Consider the following 22671-nt stretch of genomic DNA (forward strand, 5'->3'; position numbering starts at 1 on the left):
CACATCCTGGATGGAATTAGAATTTCCATACTCCTATCTCTTGCATGGAGAATGGCTTGATAGAATTTCAGTGAGAAATAGAGCAAAGTACTATCTGAATAATTAAGAATGCTTTTCCCCCTTCCTGGGAAAGTGTGACCAGGCAGTTCTTATTTTTGGAAACATTGTACGTGCATTGCTTGTGACACATGTGCCTTGGAAGCAGGAAGTGCAAAGGCTGCGAGACATGTGTGAAGTCCATTTGCACCAGAAATTTATTTATCCTTAAGGAAGTAACAAAACCCAAATTCTTTTTAGAAACTAACAGTGGCATGAGAAATAGAATTTGGAACACAAACCCTGTTCCCTTTCTGTGTGAGAAATAACCTGAGCTCAACTAAAAGTTTTAAGAAGCTGGTTCACAGAAACAGTTCTGTCACAAGAAAGCAGTAGCAATTTTTTTTTCAGTTCTATAACAACAAAGCAGAATAAAAATGAATGAAATGATGAACAATTAAAATGGGAACACTAGCTTTGTGTAAATATCAAACTAAGCCATAATGTAGTTTGACTTTGTATTAAGCACACCGTATGATTCCAGACTGGTTCATATCATTGTGATTTGTAAATCATGATTTATAGTATTCTATGAATCCAACTAGTTGTAAGGTAAAGGTAAAGGTTAAGGTTCCCCTTGCACATAGGTGCTAGTCGTTGCTGACTCTATGGAGCGGTGCTCATCTCCATTTCAAAGCTGAAGAGTCAGTGCTGTCTGAAGATGTCTCCGTGGTCATGTGGCTTGCATGACTCAACGCCAAGGCGCATGGAACGCTGTTACCTTCCCACCAAAGATGGTCCCTATTTTTCCTACCTGCATTTTTACATGCTTTTGAAACTGTTAGGTTGGCAGAAGCTGGGACTAGTAACGGGAGCTCACCCTGTTACACGGCAGCACTAGGGATTCGATCCGCTTAGCTGCCGACCTTTCAATCGACAAGCTCAACGTCCTAGCCCCTTATTGTAAATTATTTTTAGTGTTTTCAAGACAGTAGTGACTGCTGGTGACTGCTTCTACTAGCCCCTACAGTGGCTTGCCATTGTCTCCTTCCTAGGGCTGAGATAATGACTGGCCCAAAGTCATGCAGCTGGCTAAGACAGGACCAGAACTCACAATCTCCTGGTGATTGGCCCAAAGTCACCCAGCCACCTTTCATGGCTAAAGTGGGACTAGTACTCAACATCTCCTGGTAATCGGCCCAAAATCACCCAGCTGGCTTTCATGGTTAAGGCAGGACTAGAACAGACTCCCAGTTTTGAGCCTGGTACCTTAACCACTACACTACACTGGCTTTTATTACAAACCATGTGTACAATCAAATCATGAAAAACTACAGCATATAATTCTTTTAAGTTGTTGAAGAGAGTGACCAGAAGAACAGCTGTTATAGTTAGAAAATGGGTGCCTTGAAACAGATCAGTTTAAGGTCTGTCAATGAGAAGATTGCGTGCAGACATTCTAAGGCATTTCCTCCATAACACATTTTTAAAAGATAAGTGGTGTGAAAAAAACACAGTAAGATTACAATTGGAAATGCTTTGATCCCAGTGAAATCCACTGTTTTAATTCTTCAATGAATCAGAGTAGTTTCATAATGGAAATGATTCTTGTTGCAGGGTTCAGGTGCACAATTCAGAACAGAATACAGGTAGCCCTTGACTTGAGTTTAGTGACCATCTGAAGTTACAACAGTGCTGAAAAAAGTGAGTTATGACTAGTCCTCGCATTTAGGACCATCACAGTGTCCATCTGATCACATTACCGTCTGTGGTCTTCCCAGCCTGTTTCTGACAAGCGAAGTCAGTGGGGAAGCCAACAGGAAAAGTTGCAAATCAGAATCACATAATGTCTTGGCTAATGACTGTAGTAAAAAAAGGTCATAAAATTGGATGCAGTCACTTGATGCCTCACTTAATGACTGTACCACTTAGCGATAAATGTTCTGGTCCTTACAATCATAAATCGAGGACCACTGTAGTAATAGAAAATGGAACGAAACTGCTGTTAAACAGACATAACACTTTACCACATACGGTTAGTAGTGCTAATAGCCATTAAGTTAGAAAGTTGTAGTGGGATTATTACGGTACGATCTGTGTTTATATTTTTGGCAGAAGGATTTGTAATTTACTACCGTTCTAAATCAGCTCCCTAAGCATCTCATAGCAGTTAAAACTGTAGCATAATTAAAATAATTAAGTAAAACAGATGAAAGAGTCAGAGAGAGTAGGAAGATTTTTGACAAGGGATCAAACATTTCAAAGATATGCTGAAAAATTAAAAAAGAAGGCAGGAGTTTGGAAATAAAGAAAGGAAGTTTGAAACTAGAAATTTGTCACATTCAGCTAAAAGACCTGGAAAAAGTGTTGCAAAATGCTTGGTGAGCCTTTCCAGTTTCTTTAGTGCCTGACATTAAACAGGCTGATAACAGAGAAGACCCATAGGTCTGATTACTAGCTCTATCTTTATTGCAGTTGCATTAACAAAATCTTGCAAATCTGAAAATACTACTCTCTTCTCAAAGGTGCTTTTTCAAAAGGTGACTGGACTGTTTTTCCTTTATGAAAGAAGAAGACAGTGTTTAGCTTCTCATCCAAGAAGATTCATCAGTTATGACTGATGTGAGTCACAAGTGATCAAGTTTCTTGGATGAGAAGCCAAACGTTGTCTTCTTCTTCCATAAAGAAAAAACAGTCCAGTTGCCTTTTGAAAAAGCACTTCTGAGATAACCTGGATGATTGACAATCTCCATAAACGTATTGCTTTCATCATAGAATAGAATAGAATAGAATTTTATTGGCCAAGTGTGATTGGAATTTGTCTTGGTGCATATACTCTCAGTGTACATAAAAGAAATGATACCTTCATCAAGGTACAACACTTACAACACTGAATGATAGTCATAGGGTACAATTTAACACTTAATGATACAACACTTAATGATAATCATAGGGTACAAATAAGCAATCAGGAACAATCAATATCAATATAAATCATAAGGATTACCAGCAACAAAGTTACAGTCGTACAGTCATAAATGGAAGGAGATGGGTGATGAGAACGATGAGAAGATTAATAGTAGTGCAGATTTAGTAAATAGTTTTACAGTGTTGAGGGAATTATTTGTTTAGCAGAGTGATGGCCTTCGGGAAAAAACTGTTCTTGTGTCTAGTTGTTCTGGTGTGCAGTGCTCTATAGCGTCGTTTTGAGGGTAGGAGTTGAAACAGTTTTATGTCCAGGATGTGAGGGATCTGTAAATATTATCATGGCCCTCTTCTTGAATCGTACAGTATACAGGTCCTCAATGAAAGGCAGGTTGGTAGCCATTGTTTTTTCTGCAGTTCTAATTATCCTCTGAAGTCTGTGTCTTTCTTGTTGGGTTGCAGAACCAAACCAGACAGTTATAGAGGTGCAGATGACAGACTCAATAATTCCTCTGTAGAATTGTACCAGCAGCTCCTTGGGCTGCTCCTTTTGCCACCCCAATCTCTCCTTTGGACTCATCAGACCATTCCCTGGTTTGCAGCTCTTTTTCCTGTCTTCATTCCCACATACCATTACACAGCCGCACTCCTTTAAATTCTGATTCAGATCAATGGGGAATTAGTGACGCTTCTCAAGCGCTGGGGAAATCAGAAGATTCAGACAGTTCAAAGGAGTATAGCAATAGCAATAGCACTTGGACTTATATACCGCTTCATAGTGCTTTTACAGCCCTCTCTAAGCAGTTTACAGAGTCAGCATATTGCCCCCAACAACCTGGGTCCTGGTATAAAGATTTATTGCAAGCTTAAGCTCTCTATAAGAATCTGAACTACTAATGGTCAAGGGAAATGAGCAGGAATTAAGAAAGCATTCAAGGTGGGCTGGATTTTGATCTCCTGTGGGTGCGAAGGGATTCATGATGGATAACACATTTGACCCCTCCCTCAGGGTCAGCCTGGTCATCTCCTACAACACTGCTTGGCATGAGTTTACTTTATTGATTAGCCCTTGAGCTATATCAAAGTATTGTACATTTATTAATATTACTAAATGTGGTGTTATTGTTAGTTGCAAAGTCGTGTCTGACTCATCGCGACCCCATGGACAACATTCCTCCAGGCCTTCCTGTCCTCTACCATTCCCCGGAATCCATTTAATCTCACAGCTACTGCTTCAGAGACTCCATCCAGCCACCTCGTTCTCTGTCATTCCATTCTTCTTTTGCCCTCAATCTTTCCCAGCAGGATCTTCTCCAGTGAGTCTAAATTAAATGTGTCTAAACTAAATGTGTATGCCACCTTTATTCTGTACTCTTAAAGAAGTATACAGAAAAAGGAGCAATCCAGAGATTTAGAGGTAAGAAGTCAAGACAATTTTTCTGAGTGTGTGAAATAATCAGCTGTAGTTTGGAGGTTTTAGATCATAAAAGCAAACATCCATTTGTATTCTTCCTCTGTCATATTTTACCATATAAATATTTCTTACAATCACTTTTCAGTTGGGTGGAATCAATGCCCCTTGATTCATGCTTCACTTGATTCATAATAAGTGCCTTCAGTGCTTCATTCACTCATAACGTCTAGATGATATAGCTAGAAAATGTACTTTCCAGTGTATCACAAATTAAATCTTCCAAGGCCAAAGGTAGACAGATATACCTTGAGAATTAAGTACTGAATGCCTTCTGAGCAGACACAACTTCTGAGAAAGAAAAACTGAGGAAACAGCATAATTCTTTTTATTATTGCATGGTGAAACTTATTTAACTTAGATAAAAGTGTGGATGGATGGATAGATATATAGATAGAGGGAGGGGGAGAGGCAGTTTTCATTTAGCAAGTGTCTTGGCAATTCACAGTTATAACAGTGATGAAAAAATAACTTAACTACCAGACTTTGTCTGTAAAGCAAAGTAAAACTGAAGTGAAATCACAAGTACTGTTGTGGTATTGTTTAGCAACTGCTTTGCTTAAGGACCAAATTGCTGATCTTAGTAGTGGTTGCTAAATAAGGACTGCCTATAGATACAAAATTGTCGTATTATAAAATTGGCATGAGAAGCCAGCTTCATTCTCTTACTGTCCTATACTGAAACATATTGAACCTTGAATAAAAATGCCTATACATTTACAGACATACCTACTTTACATACATACATGGAATTGCCATACTATAAAATTGGAGGCAGCAAACAGCTATGCCAGTATGCATTTCCATCCAACCTGCCACCGTTTTTATTCTTATTTTATTGTTAACATATTTTATTTTGCACTCCGGTTTCTGACTGCAATAAACTCTGTCTTTCCCTCCATTATGGCAATTTGAGCGCAGTTTTATAATGCATTTGAGTGCTGAAGATTTTTTTTAAAAGCTGACCTCATCTTATAGGCCTCTACTGAAGTGATAATTACAAGTTACGATCATTTTCATTCAGTTTGCAGAGACACAGGAGTGAGGCTTCTGAGGATGGGAGTAATGGATCCATGCCTCTTTCTCAAGAACAGCAGTGGATGTTACACTCTCTTGAGATATAAAAATGTTAATTATGTCTTGCACCAAGTACTTCCTTTAGTTTCTACTAAATTCTTCTGAATTTCCCCAGTTTTGAGAGAGAATTGCTTCTCTCTCTTTGCTTTCTTAATCCCATTTTTTAATTTCCTCTCTGTTCAAATCAAAAGAGAGCCACTTTTCATTGAAAAGATAAAGTATCTGAGGTGGAATATAACAGAAACCATTAAAACATTTTAATCCTAAATATTATTGGTTTTGATCGAACTAATTATTATATCCCTTTCAAGAGTAACTGATTTGGTAAAATAACAAGATATGTATATATTTAGAGCAGGTCAATTTGAGTGCGTTCAGAAAAAAACCCACAGATTTTTGTAACATTTGCTGGACCTTCATTTCGGTGAAAATAGACCAAACGTTTGATTATTGAGTGGTTTGGAACGGTAATAAATAGTAAAATGGCTGAACATATCACTGTTCCTGAAATTTGATTCCTAAGTACAGATAGTCCTCAACCTATGACCACAATTTAACCAAAAGTTTATGTTGATAAGTGAGGCATTTGTTAAGTAAGTTTTGCCCCATTTTACAAACTTTCTAGCCACAGTTGTTAAGTGAACCACTGCAATTCAGTTATTCCACCCATTCAGCAATGGGTGGAAACTGATCAAGGAAAGAAGCAACTTAGAACTAAGGAGAAATTTCCTGACAGTTAGAACAATTAATAAGTGGAATGACTTGCCTGCAGAAGTTGTGAATGCTCCAACACTGGAAATTTTTAAGAAAATGTTGGATAACCATCTGACTGAGATGGTGTAGGGTTTCCTGCCTGGGCAGGGGGTTGGACTAGAAGGCCTCCAAGGTCCCTTCCAACTCTGTTGTTATGTTATATTATGTTATATTATGTTATATTATATTATATTATATTATATTATATTATATTATATTATATTATATTATATTATATTATATTATATTATATTATATTATATTATATTATATTATATTATATTATATTATATTATATTATATTATATTATATTATATTATATTATATTATATTATATTATATTATATTATATTATTATTATATTAGTAACCTGTGTGTTAATGAATCTGGCTTCCCCATTGACTTTGCTTATCAGAATGTCACAAAAGGTGATCATGTGATCCCAGGATGCTGCAATGGCCATAAGTATGAGTCAGTTGACAAGTGTCTGGATTTTGATCACATAACCCTGGGGATCCTGCAATGGTTGAAAGTGCAAAAAATGGTCACAACTGACTTTGAATTGCCATTGAATGAACTGTTGTAAGTCAAGGACTACTACTAACCCTTATTTGAGTCACCATCACTTTGGAATAGAGTTGGGTTTTCCTCTTTTGCTATCATACAGTGGAAAGCGAGATATTCTAGAGATGTCAGCATTTCACATTTATCAAATGTCTTCTTTAAGATAACAGGCTAATACTAATATTGATTTCGATTTAGTACCAAATGAAGGGTCATTTATTCAGCTGATTTCTGAATCTCACTGATTCCAGCTCAGCCTCTGTGTTGTTGTTTTTTTACGGTTTATACTTAGTATCCCTACTTAACTTTTTTGCATTTTATTGCAATGGTGGTGATTATCTGTAGCTTGGATATAGAATGAAAGTGAATTCTCCGAGCTTATGGGTTGGTTTCTGAATGTTTCGTTACCAGGCTAGGAAACATCATCAGTGGAGTTTAGGGGATGTCAGTGTGTCAGTTCCTCTGTTTATAAGAATGAACCTTCACCCTCATAGATATTTTGCTTCAGTTAACAAACTTACAAAGTTTGTACATTCAACATCATAACTGCTTTAGTTAGATTCTCTCAGCTTCCCCAATAGTGAGGTTTGTCAATGCATGTATAGAAATGATGCAGTAGATTTTGTTTATATATGCAAGAAGGTAGTTGAAATCACACACTTGAAATTCAAATAGAAAACTAGCCGATGGGAGCAGTGCATTGGGCTCCTCTGTTTGGTGCTGTTTTTTGTTATAGCCAATAGCCCGCAAAGGAACTTTTCTACCTTATTATTGGAAGAAATGGAATTCTGAACTAACTTATTGTCTTCAGAAAAATGCTGATTTCTCTCCTTGATGTTCTGGTAAAAAAACTAATGTTATGGGATCTGACATCCATGGCATGCTAAGGGATGCATGTTCTTTTTCTCTTTCCAGATCACCAGAAGTTGGAGCGAGAAGCTCGCATCTGCCGTCTCCTGAAGCATTCCAACATTGGTAAATATTGCTTGGTTAAGATGGAAATGGAAAAGAGGGGGATGGGATGGGATGGGATGGGATGATGTACATGGCAAACATCAAGATTGTCTATATTTCTTAACTTGGGAAACTTTAAAATGTGTGGATTTCAACTCCCAGAATTCTGGGAAGTCCATGCCTCTTAAAGTTGCCAAACAGTTAGACAATTTGTATTGAATAATATTAAAAATATTCTGAGTACTCTTCCAGTAAAACCAGTAAAAACTTTACAGGAGATTTCCGCTTTGCTGTCCCTTTAAGTACTAGGAAAGAGAGAAAAGTGCGACACTTTTTTTAAAAAAAGAACTGATTGACGGTGATTTTTTTCTTATATTTGTGAATTTTCTACATAAATATAAATTCTAGTGTGATACTATGGTGCCTTTGTTAGAGAATTTTTCACTGATATTGGTTGGCTTTACGGAACCCTGCCTTGGACAGCTGACCCAGTTGGTTTCTTTTTTAAATCCTAGTAAGATAGACCATATTTTGCCCTTTTTCACTTCTGTTGGCTCCAGATTTGTTTCTGACGTAAAATCAGGGTGCAGACTTTAAATCCAGAAATGTGTAGGAGTAACTGAAGTTCACACCCCTGGCAAGGTCTCAATTTGGAGGAAGCTGAATGCTTCCCAAAAGGAAAGTGGGATGAGGTTGTTCTTTGCTGATCTTTTGGGGTGTGTGGGTAGGTGGTGTGGGGGGGGGGAGGGAGAGAGAGAGATACCTGCTGTAATAATGTTTTTCTATACACACTCTTAAAGATGGCAGAGTGATTTATACTTAAGAGTTATTGTGAAATTAGGATGAGTTTAAAATGTAGTCTTCAAATCAAACTACAACTGTCACCCAAATCTGTGCATTATTTATTCTTGAGATCTCCCTGGATTTCAGTCCATGATCAACATGCATGAAAGTTTGGCTTGCCACTTCACTCCTCTTCATTTGGGACAACAGTTCTGCCTTTATATCACTTTGCCTGATTTTAAGTCTTTTCAGGAAACCACTCCTACCAAATTTCATGAAATTGAAATTTAGACTTACTCTTTACAGCATTAAATAGTTATTGTGAAATCCTAAAAGAGCGTCCCACCGTTTTATCTCCCAAGATTGTTTGAAAAATACCCTGTAAATCGAATGAATGCCAATGGTGTCTCCTCTTCTGCTTTATTTTGAAGAAAAGCGGGCTATAAATTCAAAGAACAAGTTCCACAATTTTTATTATGAAAGGTGGACGTGCATTTTTTGCTTGAACAACAGGTCAACCTGTCCCCTTTGTTCCGAGTGCTGCATGGAGGCACCTTTAAAGACTTTTGCAAATCCATTGCAGTTGCTAATGACGACAAGGTTGGTAGAAGACGAGCTTCCAGGAAGCATCATCTTGACCAGGTCTCTCTCCATCTCAACCAAGTAGGCAATTAAAACTGAACCCCCTGCTTGCTGTAATGGACTCAGTGTGCTAGTTATTCTGTTTTAATCCTTATGGAGCTTTTTGGCTCTTTTAGAAAAATCTTCTATTCTCAACCCCCCTCTTCCCAATGCATTAGTTTCTATGGAAACTGTGTCGTCATGGGTATCTTCTGAGTAGATTTAGAGACAGCCACAAGTGCAAAAGAAAAAGAAACATTCTTGTATAATGGAATTGAAATAGATGCACTTTAGCTCCAGTGATCTTAGAAAGATATAGAAGACCAGTACAGGAACAGAAGATTCATGGGTCCAGAAAGTTGATTCTGTTGGGTTGCCTGAAGCTGTCGGGTAGTTTGCTTGGTTTTGACTGCCTGCAATATGTGAAGCAGCCTTGATGTCTGTGAACAGCCGTTTAGGGCTTAGGACAATGTCCAATTTTGGTTTACTCAGCAAATCGTGGATTTGCTTTGACTGACGGAAGTGCCCGGTCTCTCTCTGTAATGTAAGCCCTTTAGGCTTTGAAACTGAATTTCCTCAAAGAGTTTTAAGGAAGTTAGGTGTTCATCGTCAGGAAAGGTGAGGAGGCATTAATCATATGGGGTCCATTAATCTTATTTCATTTAGAAATAGTGAAATTAGATAGGTGGCAATTATCCCCTGAACTGCAACAGGTGCTCTGTTGACTGGATAGGAGTCATAGTCCCTATGAACGGTATAATGTGAAAAATGGTATGCCTTATGTTTTCCATTAATTGGAAAATCTGTGATCTCCCCCAAACTGGGCTGGGAGGCTCAACAGGCTAATGCAGTCTGTTATTAACACACAGCTGCCTGCAATTACAATTACTGCAGGCTCGAGTCCCACCAGGCCCAAGGTTGACTCAGCCTTCCATCCTTTATAAGGTAGGTAAAATGAGGACCCAGATTGTTGGGGGGGCAATACAAGTTGACTTTGTATATAATATACAAATGGATGAGACTATTGCCTTACACAATGTAAGCCGCCCTGAATCTTCGGAGAAGGGCGGGATATAAATTCAAATAAAAACAAAAACAAAAAAAAACTGAAACCTTTTTCCTTTGCTGTGGAGTAGATTTCTCTTGTTAGTTGAAAAGATTTGTATCCCTCTCAGTCATATTCAATTTTCCATACATTTGGCTTCGTAATATAAGTTGTAGCAATGCAGGTGGACCTGGCCATTGGAAGTGAATGCATTATCCATAATAATCGCAAAGGTGCTTTTTCAAGAGGCAACTGGACTTTCGTTGTTTTTCCTTGAAGACGTTTTGCTTCTCATCCAAGAAGCTTCTTCAGTTCTGACTGAATGGTGGAGAATGGAAAGATTTATATTTCTTGAGGTCATCTGGTCATTAGCACTCTTTCTGAGAGCCATTGAGGCCACTCTGAGGTTTATCTGTGCCCTCAGGGTCACCTGAATAATTTATCTGTGCCCCTGAGGGATAAATCTCCAAGTAGCCTCAATGACTTTCAGAAAGAGTGCTAATGACCAGATGATTGCAAGGAATATAAATCCTTCCACCATTTAGTCAGAACAGATGAAGAAGCTTGAAAAAAGCACATTTGGGACAACCATGACCTGAATGACTGAGAATCACCGTAGACATTATCCATAATATATCTGAGGACAGATAAGCAGTTGAAATCAGAATCAAACCTGTATCTTGCTTAGAAGCTTGGCACTGTTTTTGTGTTTTCTGCTAGACATTTTCTCTCGATGCACACTTGATTGCAAAACTTTCTAAGGCATCAGCATCTCTTTCCAACTATTCCCACCCCTCCTTTTCAATTTAATTAACCTCCTTTTAGCAAGGAGTAATATATCTCTCCTAAAGCCACGTAGCAGAAGCAAAATTCTGAAAGGCATATTTTCCCTTAGTTCTTCAGGGAAAGAATCATGTTCCTTTCCACTGCTCTTATTTCCCTACACCAATTCTTGGCAGCCAAATTAAATCTTCTCCTCTTGGATTTTGGCAGCATTGGGGTGCTTTAGCCTGAAGTGGTGCTTTTAGAAAAGTAGATGAGTGTGTACACAACACTAAGCAAGCTTCACATTAACTATAGGTAAGAAGAGACTTGGTTTGTCTCAAAGACCATAACATGTAAACATTGCCAACAGCAGTTTGCTACCATTATTACTGTCTATTTATTTACTTAAAAAACAAATGTATATACATCACGGTCTAATTAGAATTAAGATGTGCAAGTTGGAGAAAAACTAGCTGTATTCCCAAATCTTTTAGGTTTGCATTAATTAAGGAATAGAATCAAGATCATGTGTAGTGTTAATAGCACTTTATAATGCTTTGGAAAGGCCACATTTGGAATACTGCATCCAGTTATAGTCACCATGGTATAAAAAAGTTGTTGAGACTCTGGAAAGAGTGCGAAGAAGAGAACAAAGATGATTACGAGACTGGAGGCTGAAAGGTATGAAGAACAGTTGCAGGAACTGGATATGTCTAGTTTGATGAAAAAAAGGACTAGGGGTGACATGATAGCAGTGTTCCAATATCTAAGAGGCTGCCACAAAGAACAGGGGGTCAACCTACTCTCCAAAGCACCTGAAGGCAGGATAAGAAGTAAAAGATGGAAACTTATCAAAGAGAGATTTAACTTAGTATTAAGGAGAAATTTTCTGACAGTGAGAACTATTAATCAGTGGAATGGCTTGTCTACAGAAGTTGTAGGTTCTCAACATTAGGGATTTTTAATAAGAGATTGGACAGTCATTGATCTGAAATGGCATAGAGTCTCCTGCAGGAGCAGGGGGTTGGATTAGAAGACCTCCAAGGTCCTTTCCAAGTCTGTTATTCTATTGGTAGAAATAGTTCCATTTTAAGGTCCAGAAACTAGAAGGGGACAGTTAACCCTTTTTATCATAAATACATCCCCATCTGAATTCAAACAAAATGCCATGGTTGAAGTAAGAATAAACATGAACCAAGGAATTGCTTCCGATTATGGTTCATAGAAGCCATGTTGAAGTTTGCACAATTTTTAGCTCAAATTTCTTTTTGGAAGAAGAATGATTTGTGTTTCCCTTTGTGCTCTTCCAAGATTTCCCTGCTGTGTTGAATGATGCTATGCTTTGCTTCAATACTACTGAAAAAAAGCTAAGTATTGAGCCTGGTTTCTTCTCCAAATAACCAATGCTAAAGTACAGAGATGTTGGCACGATATGATTTAAAAAGAAGGCAAGTTGATGTCTGGGATGGTATGATTGAAGCTCTTTGGCTTTTATGTGTATCACATGCAACACAGAGAGAGAGAGACATATCCACTCAAAATGGATGGAGCTGCTTTAATTGCACAACCCAGCTCTCATCTTGTCTTTTCCCCCCCATGCTCTGTAGACAACCCTGCTGAATAGTCTTCCTGCAGATGCTCATTCCTCTGCATCCAGAGCTGATCTTGGCGTGTTGCAAATAAGGCGCCACATCCAAGCTGGTCCTTCCTTCCTTCCTTCCCTCCCTCCCTCCCTCCCTCCCAAATTATTACTTCTTTCATTATGATGATTAATTTGAATTTATTAGTCACCTATCTCCAGTGGACTTTGGCAAAAAGTCAACATTTTAATGTCCACAGCAAAAACAAAAAGATTACAAGTAAAAAAATAATGTAACGCTCTACCTCTATAATTCAATCTGTATATATAAAAGTGAAAACCACTCACGCATTAATCACAAAAACTCCAGAACTGTAAAGCGTACAAACTTGAAATTTGCCACGTATGTTCCTTTTGGCTTCTAGGTGCAAACTAAGAAAGGATTTTACCTACCTATCTTTACCATCAGATCATTAGTATTTCCTATATGATTATAACATGCTCTGATGCTAATTAGTTAGACGTTCTACTCCCCCTCCCAACTTGAAAATAACTCTGGAGAGAATGGGATAGCGTAGGAAAGGCTTCTGTGGGGCAAGACTGCCTCATGGAGAGAAGGGGCTAGAAAGCGTGAGGGAGAGAAGAGCATAAGATAGGAGATGTTTCTGTGGGGCCAGCCTGAGGGAGAGAAGGGTAGAGGATAGGGGAGGATTCAAGCTGTAAGTGTCGATTTATCAAGCCCAATCACATAGTTTTGTAGCAAAGCACAGGGATCCAGCTAGTTAATAATATCCCTAAGGGCAACCATCCTGCAATGATCACCCAATATGCCCCAATATAACCTAGCATATATAGCAAAGTGATATTCAATTGTCAAAGGCTCTCTGGAATAACTCAGTTTTTAATTTTTTCCATAAATATCCAAAGGGACCTATTTTTGTAAAGCTGATGCTGTGATGGAACAATGTTTATCTCCTAGTTTCAGCCCTTTTAATGTCATGGAAGTGGTGGATTATTAGGAGTTGTATAGCATCCTGGGTAATTCTCCAACCAGGTGTAAGGCAGTCCTGGAAATAGCTGTTGAAGTTAGAATATAATGTGGTTCTCCTCCTAATACTATAAATTTATCACTACTTTATATTCACCCAAATTTTTTTTCTAGAGAAACATAGTACAGTTATGGGGTTGGGAGGAAAAGAGATACTGGTTACATTAAGATCCAAAAGGGATTTTTGGAAAAAATAAAGTGATAATGATGGGGAGATGCCATGAAAACCATTGTTTCTAATCCCCTGGACCATGCAGGAAACTCAATTGGATCATTAGGGGGAGCTTCTTTTATCCTAGATCTTGGATGATGTGGTCTATGTTTTGAGAGATTCCTGTTTATGATCATGATGTGAAAGTATTCCTTCGAAAACTGTATTTCAATTATAGATAGACCTCGACTTACAACTCTTCGTTTAGTGATTCTTCAAAGTTACAGCAGCACTTATCACTATTTTTCACATTTATGGCCATTGCTGCATCCCCATGGTCACGTGTTCAAAATTCAGACACTTAGCAACTGACTCATATTTATGACGGTTACAATGTCCCGGGATTATGGGATCCCCTTTTGCAACCTTCTGCCAAGCAAAGTCAACGAGAAACCCAGATTCACTTTACAACCGTGTTACTAAATTGAAAACTATAGTGATTCACTTAATGACTGTGGCAAGAAAGGTCGTATAAGCGGGCAAAATTTACTTCACAAATGTCTCACTTAGCAACAGAAATTTTGGGCTCAGTTGTGGTCATAATTCGAGGACTACCTGTAGTAATAAAAAGGTTTCTTCCACTTATTGAAAAAGTCCCTCTTGCATCAGGAATCAGTCTCTTCTTTTGGCTTGTGATTTCATATGTAGTTATGTAAGTCAGTGCAGTGTAGAACTTAGAACCTCACATTAGGATTGTAGGGAGCTGGGCTCAAACACCCCCACCACCACCCCCGTTCCAAACTATGAATCACACTGGATGTCTATGGAGATTCTCAGTCATCCAGGTCATGGTTGTCCCAAAGGTGCTTTTTCAAGAGCCAACTGGACTTCCTTCTTTTTCTTCAAAGATGTTCAACAGAGCGGGAGGGATAGGACATCATCTATCTCCAGTCTACAATTCAGTCCTTTCAACCGTTCCAAGAAGGCTCTACACTCATTTGCACCATTCAGGTGACTCTGATGACACAGATAAACCTCCAGCTGGCCTTAATAACTCGCTAAAAGAATACAAATGGCCAGCTGTTTGCAAGGAGTATAAATCCTTCCATTCCCACCCCCCTTCCAGTCAGAGCTGAAGAAGCTTCTTGGATGAGGAGCAAAATGTCTTCAAAGAAAAACAAAGAAGTCCAGTTGCCTCTGGAAAAAGCACCTTTAGGACACTTGTAATTTGGATGACTTTGGTATATCATTGTCGTTCAGCCAAATATATCTGGGCAACAGTCCTGTAGGGCAAGAAAGAAGGGTCAGGAATATATATGCTGCAGGGAATGTGTTCCATGGATAAGTAAAGTTTTAGCAGAATTTGGAAAGTTTGCTGCTTTGAATGAAGCTGTCAAGGCCAGACTCCCACCGTATTTGCTAGGTGATCTGCCAGTTTGTTCCTTCTTCAGTTCTGTTTTTAACAGGCTTCGACACTTTAAAAATTTTATTTTTAATTTTTAGTCCGATTTTATTCTATGGGATGCAAGAAAGTCCTTTTTTGGATATGAGGTATTTATAAGAATGTTCCCTGCCCTGCCAGCTTCTTCCTACTCCCCAAAATGTTGAATCTCTATGGATTTGTTTTGCTTTCTCCTTAACAGAATTACAGTGCTGGCATGCCATTAGAGACCCGTTTACCTTTTGTCCTATTAAAATTCGGTGTATTCAAATAAACATGCAGCCAAGAATCATTAATTAAAAAAAACAGCTGGAGCAAATTAAATTCATTGCTATATTGTTAAAATATGTATGCATTTGTTAAAATTACAGTCCCACCTCCCTTCATGTTGCTAAGTACTTTGGTACATTTTGAACTACGTGTCTATGGAGATTCTCAGTCATCCAGGTCATAGATGTCCCAAAGCTACTTTTTCAAAAAGCAACTGGACTTTCTTTGTTTTTCCTTGAAAACGTTTTGCTTCCCCTCCAAGAAGCGTCTTCAATTCTAACTGAAGAGAAGCGAAAGATGAGCAACAAAGATGATTAGGGGACTGGAAGCTAAAACATATGAAGAACGGTTGCAGGAACTGGGTATGTTTAATGAAAAGAAGGACTAGGGGAGACATGATAGCTGTGTTCCAATATCTCAGGGGCTGCCACAAAGAAGAGGGAGTCGGGCTGTTCTCCAAAGCACCTGAGGGTAGAACAAGAAGCAATGGGTGGAAACTGATCAAGGAGAGGAGCAACTTAGAACTAAGGAGAAATTTCCTGACAGTTAGAACAATTAATAAGTGGAACGACTTGCCTTCAGAAGTTGTGAATGCTCCAACACTGGAAATTTTTAAGAAAATGTTGGATAACCATCTGACTGAGATGGTGTAGGTTTCCTACCTGGGCAGGGGATTGGATTAGAAGGCCTCCAAGGTCCCTTCCAACTCTGTTGTTATATTATATTATAAGAAAGGTCCTCAAAGAAAAACAAAGTAAGTCCAGTTGCCTTTTGAAAAAGCCCCTTTGGGACATTTTGAACTACAACCATGTTTGAAAAACTTCTGCATGTTTAGTGGATTAGGTTTTAGACCCCATTAATTGATTTTTATTTTCACCGTCACTGGAGGTATCTTTTTATCCTACTTTGTTGGGATTTATAACCATATCCCATAATGGAGTACTGAGCACCGTAGGTTCAATTTGAAAAATAGTGGATATTAGACTCTTACAAAAATCAATGGGCCAATGGTGGAGGTTAGTAAAAATGAAGGCTTCATAGCAGTCAGGATCTATGTTTGTCAGGTTTTGCTTGTTTTTCTTTAGTGCTCTTGAAAAGGGGATTCTCGACAAGATGGACCTCTGGATTCTAGGGCAGAAAATCCAGACTTACTGTAATTATGGCCTCATTTTCTCCCACCAAATAGGTTTGTTGATAGGGAACAGCCTAGTACAGATATCACAAAGGGCATTACAGATCCAAATCCAACAAGATTGGGGAGGTGAGGGAGATGATAATAGAAATAGAATTCTGCAGAAAAAATAATTGCTACCAACCTGCCTTCCATTGAGGACCTGTATACTGCACGAATCAAGAAGAGGGCCGTGAAAATATTTGCAGATCCCTCACATCCTGGACATAAACTGTTTCAACTCCTACCCTCAAAACGACGCTATAGAGCACTGCACACCAGAACAACTAGACACAAGAACAGTTTTTTCCCGAAGGCCATCACTCTGCTAAACAAATAATTCCCTCAACACTGTCAGACTATTTACTGAATCTGCACTACTATTAATCGTCTCATAGTTCCCATCACCAATCTCTTTCCACTTATGACTGTATGACTATAACTTGTTGCTGGCAATCCTTATGATTTATATTGATATATTGACCATCAATTGTGTTGTAAATGTTGTACCTTGATGAACATATCTTTTCTTTTATGTACACTGGGAGCATAAGCACCAAGACAAATTCCTTGTGTGTCCAATCACACTTGGCCAATAAAATTCTATTCTATTCTATTCTAGTTAATTCTTTATTTATTGGCCAAGTGTGATTGGACACACACAAGAAATTTGTCTCGGGTGCATAAGCTCTCAGTTTACATACAAGCAACAAGTGATAATCATAATCATAAAAATACAATAACCATAAATAATATAGATAAAGCAATGGGACAGTAAAAATGCCAAGATGCTTGGACTCTGGAGGTGATGGGAAGCTGCAGGTCACTTATTTTGTTACAGATCTTTCTTGGAGCTATGTTGCTGAATCCTAGAACTTTGTGAACTGGCTACAATGGGTGCGATGTTGCTATTCCCTGGACTTGCGATCTGTGAGATTATGTAGTGCAGGGGTCCCCAAACTTGACAACTTTAAAACTTGTGGACTTCAACTCCCAGAATTCTCCAACCAGCATAGCTGGCTGGAGAATTCTGGGAGTTGAAGTCCACAAGTCTTAAAGTTGCCAAGTTTGAAGACCTCTGATGTAGTGCATCAAGTAGACAAAAGTGGGGCAAGGATAATGAAAGGTACTGCAGAATTTAGGAAGCTCTTTGCCCAATGTAACAAATCTGTTGTGCTTCTTTTGCAGTTCGCCTCCATGACAGCATATCCGAGGAAGGTTTCCACTACCTCGTCTTTGATCTGTAAGTAATACTTGGTTCTGAAGAAACTCTGTACCAGCCAAGGTCTTTCTGGAATTTGCTCATCTTTATAAGTCTTCTCCTCTGTGCTTTTCCTTGTGGCAATGTGTTTTGACTGCCACAAGTTGCTCATCCTCTTTGTGGATTGCTTAGGATAGCCGTACACCTTGCCTTCCGGCACCTTCTGAGCAAATGTTTGCATGCTGCCTCAGGAGCTGGGCAGGCATTGCCATATTAATGGATGTAGGTGGGCGAAGACTGCAGCTGCAGGGCTGCCATTAGCATAAAAGGGTGGGCAGGGAAGAGAGGGAAAGGGGGTTATTGGGATGATAGCTGTGACTCGGGGACCCTGGCAGGCTGGAGAGGCCCATTGTTGCTCTACCCTGTTTGAAGACCTAGATTAAGCCAGCTAGGAACCACCCAGAAGGTTGGCTCCAGGGCTCCAGATGGTGATTGTGCCTTGGTTCCTTGTCCCCTTTCATTTGGTAGGCCATGTCCTGGGCAAAGTATCTGACCGTGGGGGGGGAGGCACAGAGACATGGTATGCTTTGCTTGGCTGCCTCTCACTTGATTTCCAGATATAGAAACCAGTGAGCTCATCTCCTCCTCCTCTCTGACAGCTCCAGTTAAGCAGCAAACTATATTTAGCTGTCCTCTGAGTCAGTGCAGCTCCTGCTTCTCTCTCTCTCCCTCTCCCTCCCTCTTTCTTTCTTTCTTTCTTCCTTCCTTCCTTCCTTCCTTTTTTTCTTTCTTTCTTTCTTTTTTTCTCCTTCCTTTCTCTCTCCCCCCCTCTCTCCTTTCTCTCTCTCTCTCTCTCCCACTCCCTCCCTCCCTCCCTCTCTCTCTCCCTCTTTCTCTCTCTCTGTGCTTGGAGTCACACAGACCTTGGCATGGCCACAGGAAGAATTGAACGCTACTGATAGATTTTTTCCTTTCATGTACATTCTGCAGTGGCCAAAGGTGGCTCTGTGCCCATCCGGTGCAATACTCTTTTCAATTACTTTGTGTGCCATTACTTTGTGTGCCAAATCTGGGTTCCTTGAATACCTGGCAGACTCAGGAGCACCTGTGTGAAATGAGGGGATGGAAGAGGAACAGGTTATGGTCATCCAGTGAAGGTGTTTGAAGAGCTCTAGTGCCTCTAATGCCCAAGACTTGATCTACACTACAGTAATCAGTTGCAGTAATGATGTGGGATTTGAATCATCCATTTGGGCCTCTGTTGTAACCTTTATATCCACTCCATTCTGTTTCCTAATCTCTGCATTTCTGTATCAAAGAGGAATCATTCTTGTGCATTTCTGGCATCCAGCTATTTAACACATGACAGCTCCTCTCCCTTCTAGCCTCTCTCAAAGTTTTTAATTAATCAATTAACATTTGGAGGCTTAAAGAGAAAAGTACAGAATCATACACATTCCTGTAGAGTGGTCAGAATGAATTATTTTTATTTGTAATGGAATGTAGGAATAAATCTAAATTAAGGTGACCAAATTTTAGACCAAAAGCCACGTTCCTGGCTCAGATATAGGTGTGCATCTGTACAGGAACATGTTTCTTGGGCTTGCATTCCATTGAATTCAATGGGCCTCCCATTGGGGTGAATGTATTTAGGAGCCTTCCGTTAGTTTTGCACAATCGTAATAGCCCAATATTTTGACCAGGTTTAATCAAACAAAATTCTTGGGGCAAGGATAGTGATTTAAGTGGCTATTCTTTATTCCTGGTGATGAGTTTAATTTCCTTATCTCCATCTGATCACCATTTCTTGTGTTTTTGGTCAGTGGGGCAATTTATTTATTTATTTATTTATTTATTTATTTATTTATTTATTTATTTATTTATTTATTTATTTATTTATTTATTTATTTATTTATTTATTTATTTATTTATTTATTTATTTATTTATTTATTTATTTATATTTCTAGACCGCCCTTCTCCCGAAGGACTCAGGGCGGTTTACAGCCATATAAAAAACAATAATTAATTTAAAAATAATTTAAAATGAAATATTTAAATTTAGGCTAACTCTATTTAAAACCGATTTAAAATTCCCAATTAAAACTATCAGGCCAGTCCTGCGCGATGAAACAGCCATGTTTTCAGCTCGCGTCGAAAAGTCCGGAGATCAGGGAGTTGGTGAATACCAGGTGGTAATTCGTTCCAGAGGGTTGGAGCCCCCACAGAGAAGGCCCTCCCCCTGGGGGTCACCAGTCGACATTGTCTAGCCGACGGCACCCCAAGGAGGCCCACTCTGTGGGAGCGCACTGGTCGCTGGGAGGCCATCGGTCTCAGTAGGCGGTCCCGTAAATAACCAGGTCCCATGCCATGAAGCGCTTTAAAGGCGGTAACCAATACCTTGAATTGCACCCGGAAGATCACCGGAAGCCAGTGCAGCATTCATTCATTCATTCATTCATTCATTCATCCATTACGCCACCCATCTTGTTGAGCAAATATGGATTTTTTAAGTACAACTGAACTCTGAGTGCTCATCTGCCATTCTTCATACTTGGCATCTGAATAGAGCCTTGGATAATCTGTCTTCTACCTACCCCACATTGCCTTTAATGGTATTGTATGTGAATTTGTATGATCATTGTTGCTCTAGTGTGTGGATGACATTTCTTAGTGCCTCACCTGAAGGCTGAGGGAGGCTGCCTGCTTTTATCCCGGTTGAGATATAATGTGCTGATGATAATGTCTCTGCCGTTGTCTATTTTGGCATCAAAAATAAGTGGCCTAATAACATAATAGACAGCACAAAAGTGAAACAATCAAAATAAAATAAAGCCATACCTCAAAAAAATTCTCCAAAAGCAAAACTGTTTTTAAAAACCCATAGGAGATTTAACTTCTTAGGAAGATATCTGGTGGAATTCTGATGGAAAGTTTGAGAAGTGAATAGCAGTTCTGAAATGAATAGTATTTCAGAACTGCTATGTGGCTTAATGCTGGGCAGACAACATTTTTGTTCTTCAACAGGTTAAGACAAATAAGAAGACAAAGAGAGGGAGGGAAGAAGGGAGGAAGGTAATTACACGTTGGTTGATTTAGAGGGGGAGCAGCACAGTGGCCTAGTGGTGAAGACATTTACCTCTCACTCGGAAGGTTGAGAATTCAATCCTAGGTAGCAGCAGGTGTTTCTCTCCTAGGATGCAAAAAAAAAAATATCTGCTGCAAACTCCACATGGGCATCAGGAAGGGCATCTGGCCAGTAAATGCTTAAGTCCATCCAGTTGCCCCGACTCTACTCCAAAATTACAGGGTCATAAAAAGGGAGTTTTAAAAAAGGAGAAAGAGGGTGAAAGGAAAGGATATGAAAAAGCGAATAGGCTTAGATTATTATTTTTGTCATGAAGATGTAGTTGAAAGTTGTGCATTGAATGAAACAAGAACAGTATATGATGGAAGTAAAGCAAATAAACGGAATGCTTAGCAAATAATTCAATACTGAGTGAAAGAAAAGGATGTGATGCCTCCTTGGTTGTTCAAGGTATTTTGGGGATAAGCGCATTAAGGTACACTTGTGGTGATGTTAGGGATGTATTTGTTGGGAATATGGATGTATACGTAGTTTTGTAAGTGGACGACCCTGTATTGTTAGCTGAGAAGATCTGTATGTCCCAAAGGTGCTTTTTCAAGAGGCAACTGAACTGTCTGGTTTTTCTTTGATGACATTTCACTTCTCATCCAAGAAACTTCTTTAGCTCGGAGCTTGAATGAGAAGCAAAATGTTTTCAAAGAAAAACCAGAAAATCCAGCTGCCTCTTGAAAAAGTACTTTGGGACAGCCATGACCTGGATGACCTGAATCTCCATAGACAAAAGATCTGTAGAGTAAATTGTACTGTGCAATAAAGAGTATGGATCTGAAAATTAATATATCAAAATCAATAATGGTGTTATCCAGGAAGATAGCATGGGTAGTTGCAAGTTATACATAAATGCCGCATAACTAAAGCAAGCAGATGGATTTGTTGAATTCCTGGATGGAATGTTTGCTAAAAATGGGGAAATGTTTTGAGAAATTTAAGATGGCAGAAAAGTAGTGGTATGGATCAAGAGTAAAGTGGAAGATTAAGAAAACTGTAATTGGATGGAGTTGATCAGATCCTCAGAAAGAATGAACATGTTCAAGAACAAAAGGCAAGATATGAATCAGTTCATGAACAAGAATATCTTGTAAGGAGAAAACGAAATATAGAAACCTACTGAATGGTAGTCATGTAAATTAAACTTAGCTGTGTTTCTTCCCTTTTTTAATTCATGCCCTAAATGGCTTTGGTTTATTATTTTTTACTTGTTTTCTGTACCCTGAAATAATTAGTCCTCTATCTGGATGAGAGATAAAATATAAGAACTTCTCCCAAAGAGAAGAGAGGAAGAAGAAAAAGAAAGTGGACAAATGACCTCAATATAAATACCATTTTGGGGTAGCTGCAGTGAGATTTTAAACTACATATATTTAAAGTTAGAATTAATTTTCAAAATAAAGTTAGAAAAATTAGGCCTTTTCTGATTAAATAAATATAATTTTGTCACATTAGCAAACCTTGACAGATGCTCAACAAGCTAGACTTACATTGGGTTTTGGTGAGATTCCTCGATGGAACAGAAATTGGGTCCATGACAATTTATATGGGTGATGGGCCAGGCAATTATCAAGAGGCTGAAAGAAGACTAGAATTTGCAGCAAATGCTCCAAGCCTTTCAGGAATAGTTGTGTTCAGTGGTTATAATGACAAGAAGGAACAACCTTGAGGAACACGAGGA

General features: G+C 38.9%; 1 protein-coding gene across 18 annotated transcripts in view; it reads left to right on the top strand.

Annotated features, from left to right (window-relative positions):
* CAMK2B (calcium/calmodulin dependent protein kinase II beta) overlaps positions 1-22671 on the top strand; it is a 214786-nt gene that overhangs the window by 105139 nt on the left and 86976 nt on the right. For all 18 annotated transcript variants that reach the window (XM_058194307.1, XM_058194325.1, XM_058194310.1 and 15 more), the window contains 2 exons: positions 7743-7802; positions 17844-17898. In XM_058194307.1, the coding sequence (XP_058050290.1) occupies positions 7743-7802; positions 17844-17898 (115 nt within the window). The remainder of the gene's footprint in view (positions 1-7742; positions 7803-17843; positions 17899-22671) is intronic.

This window comes from Ahaetulla prasina, chromosome 9 (assembly GCF_028640845.1).
Source record: "Ahaetulla prasina isolate Xishuangbanna chromosome 9, ASM2864084v1, whole genome shotgun sequence".
Lineage (NCBI taxonomy): Eukaryota > Metazoa > Chordata > Lepidosauria > Squamata > Colubridae > Ahaetulla > Ahaetulla prasina.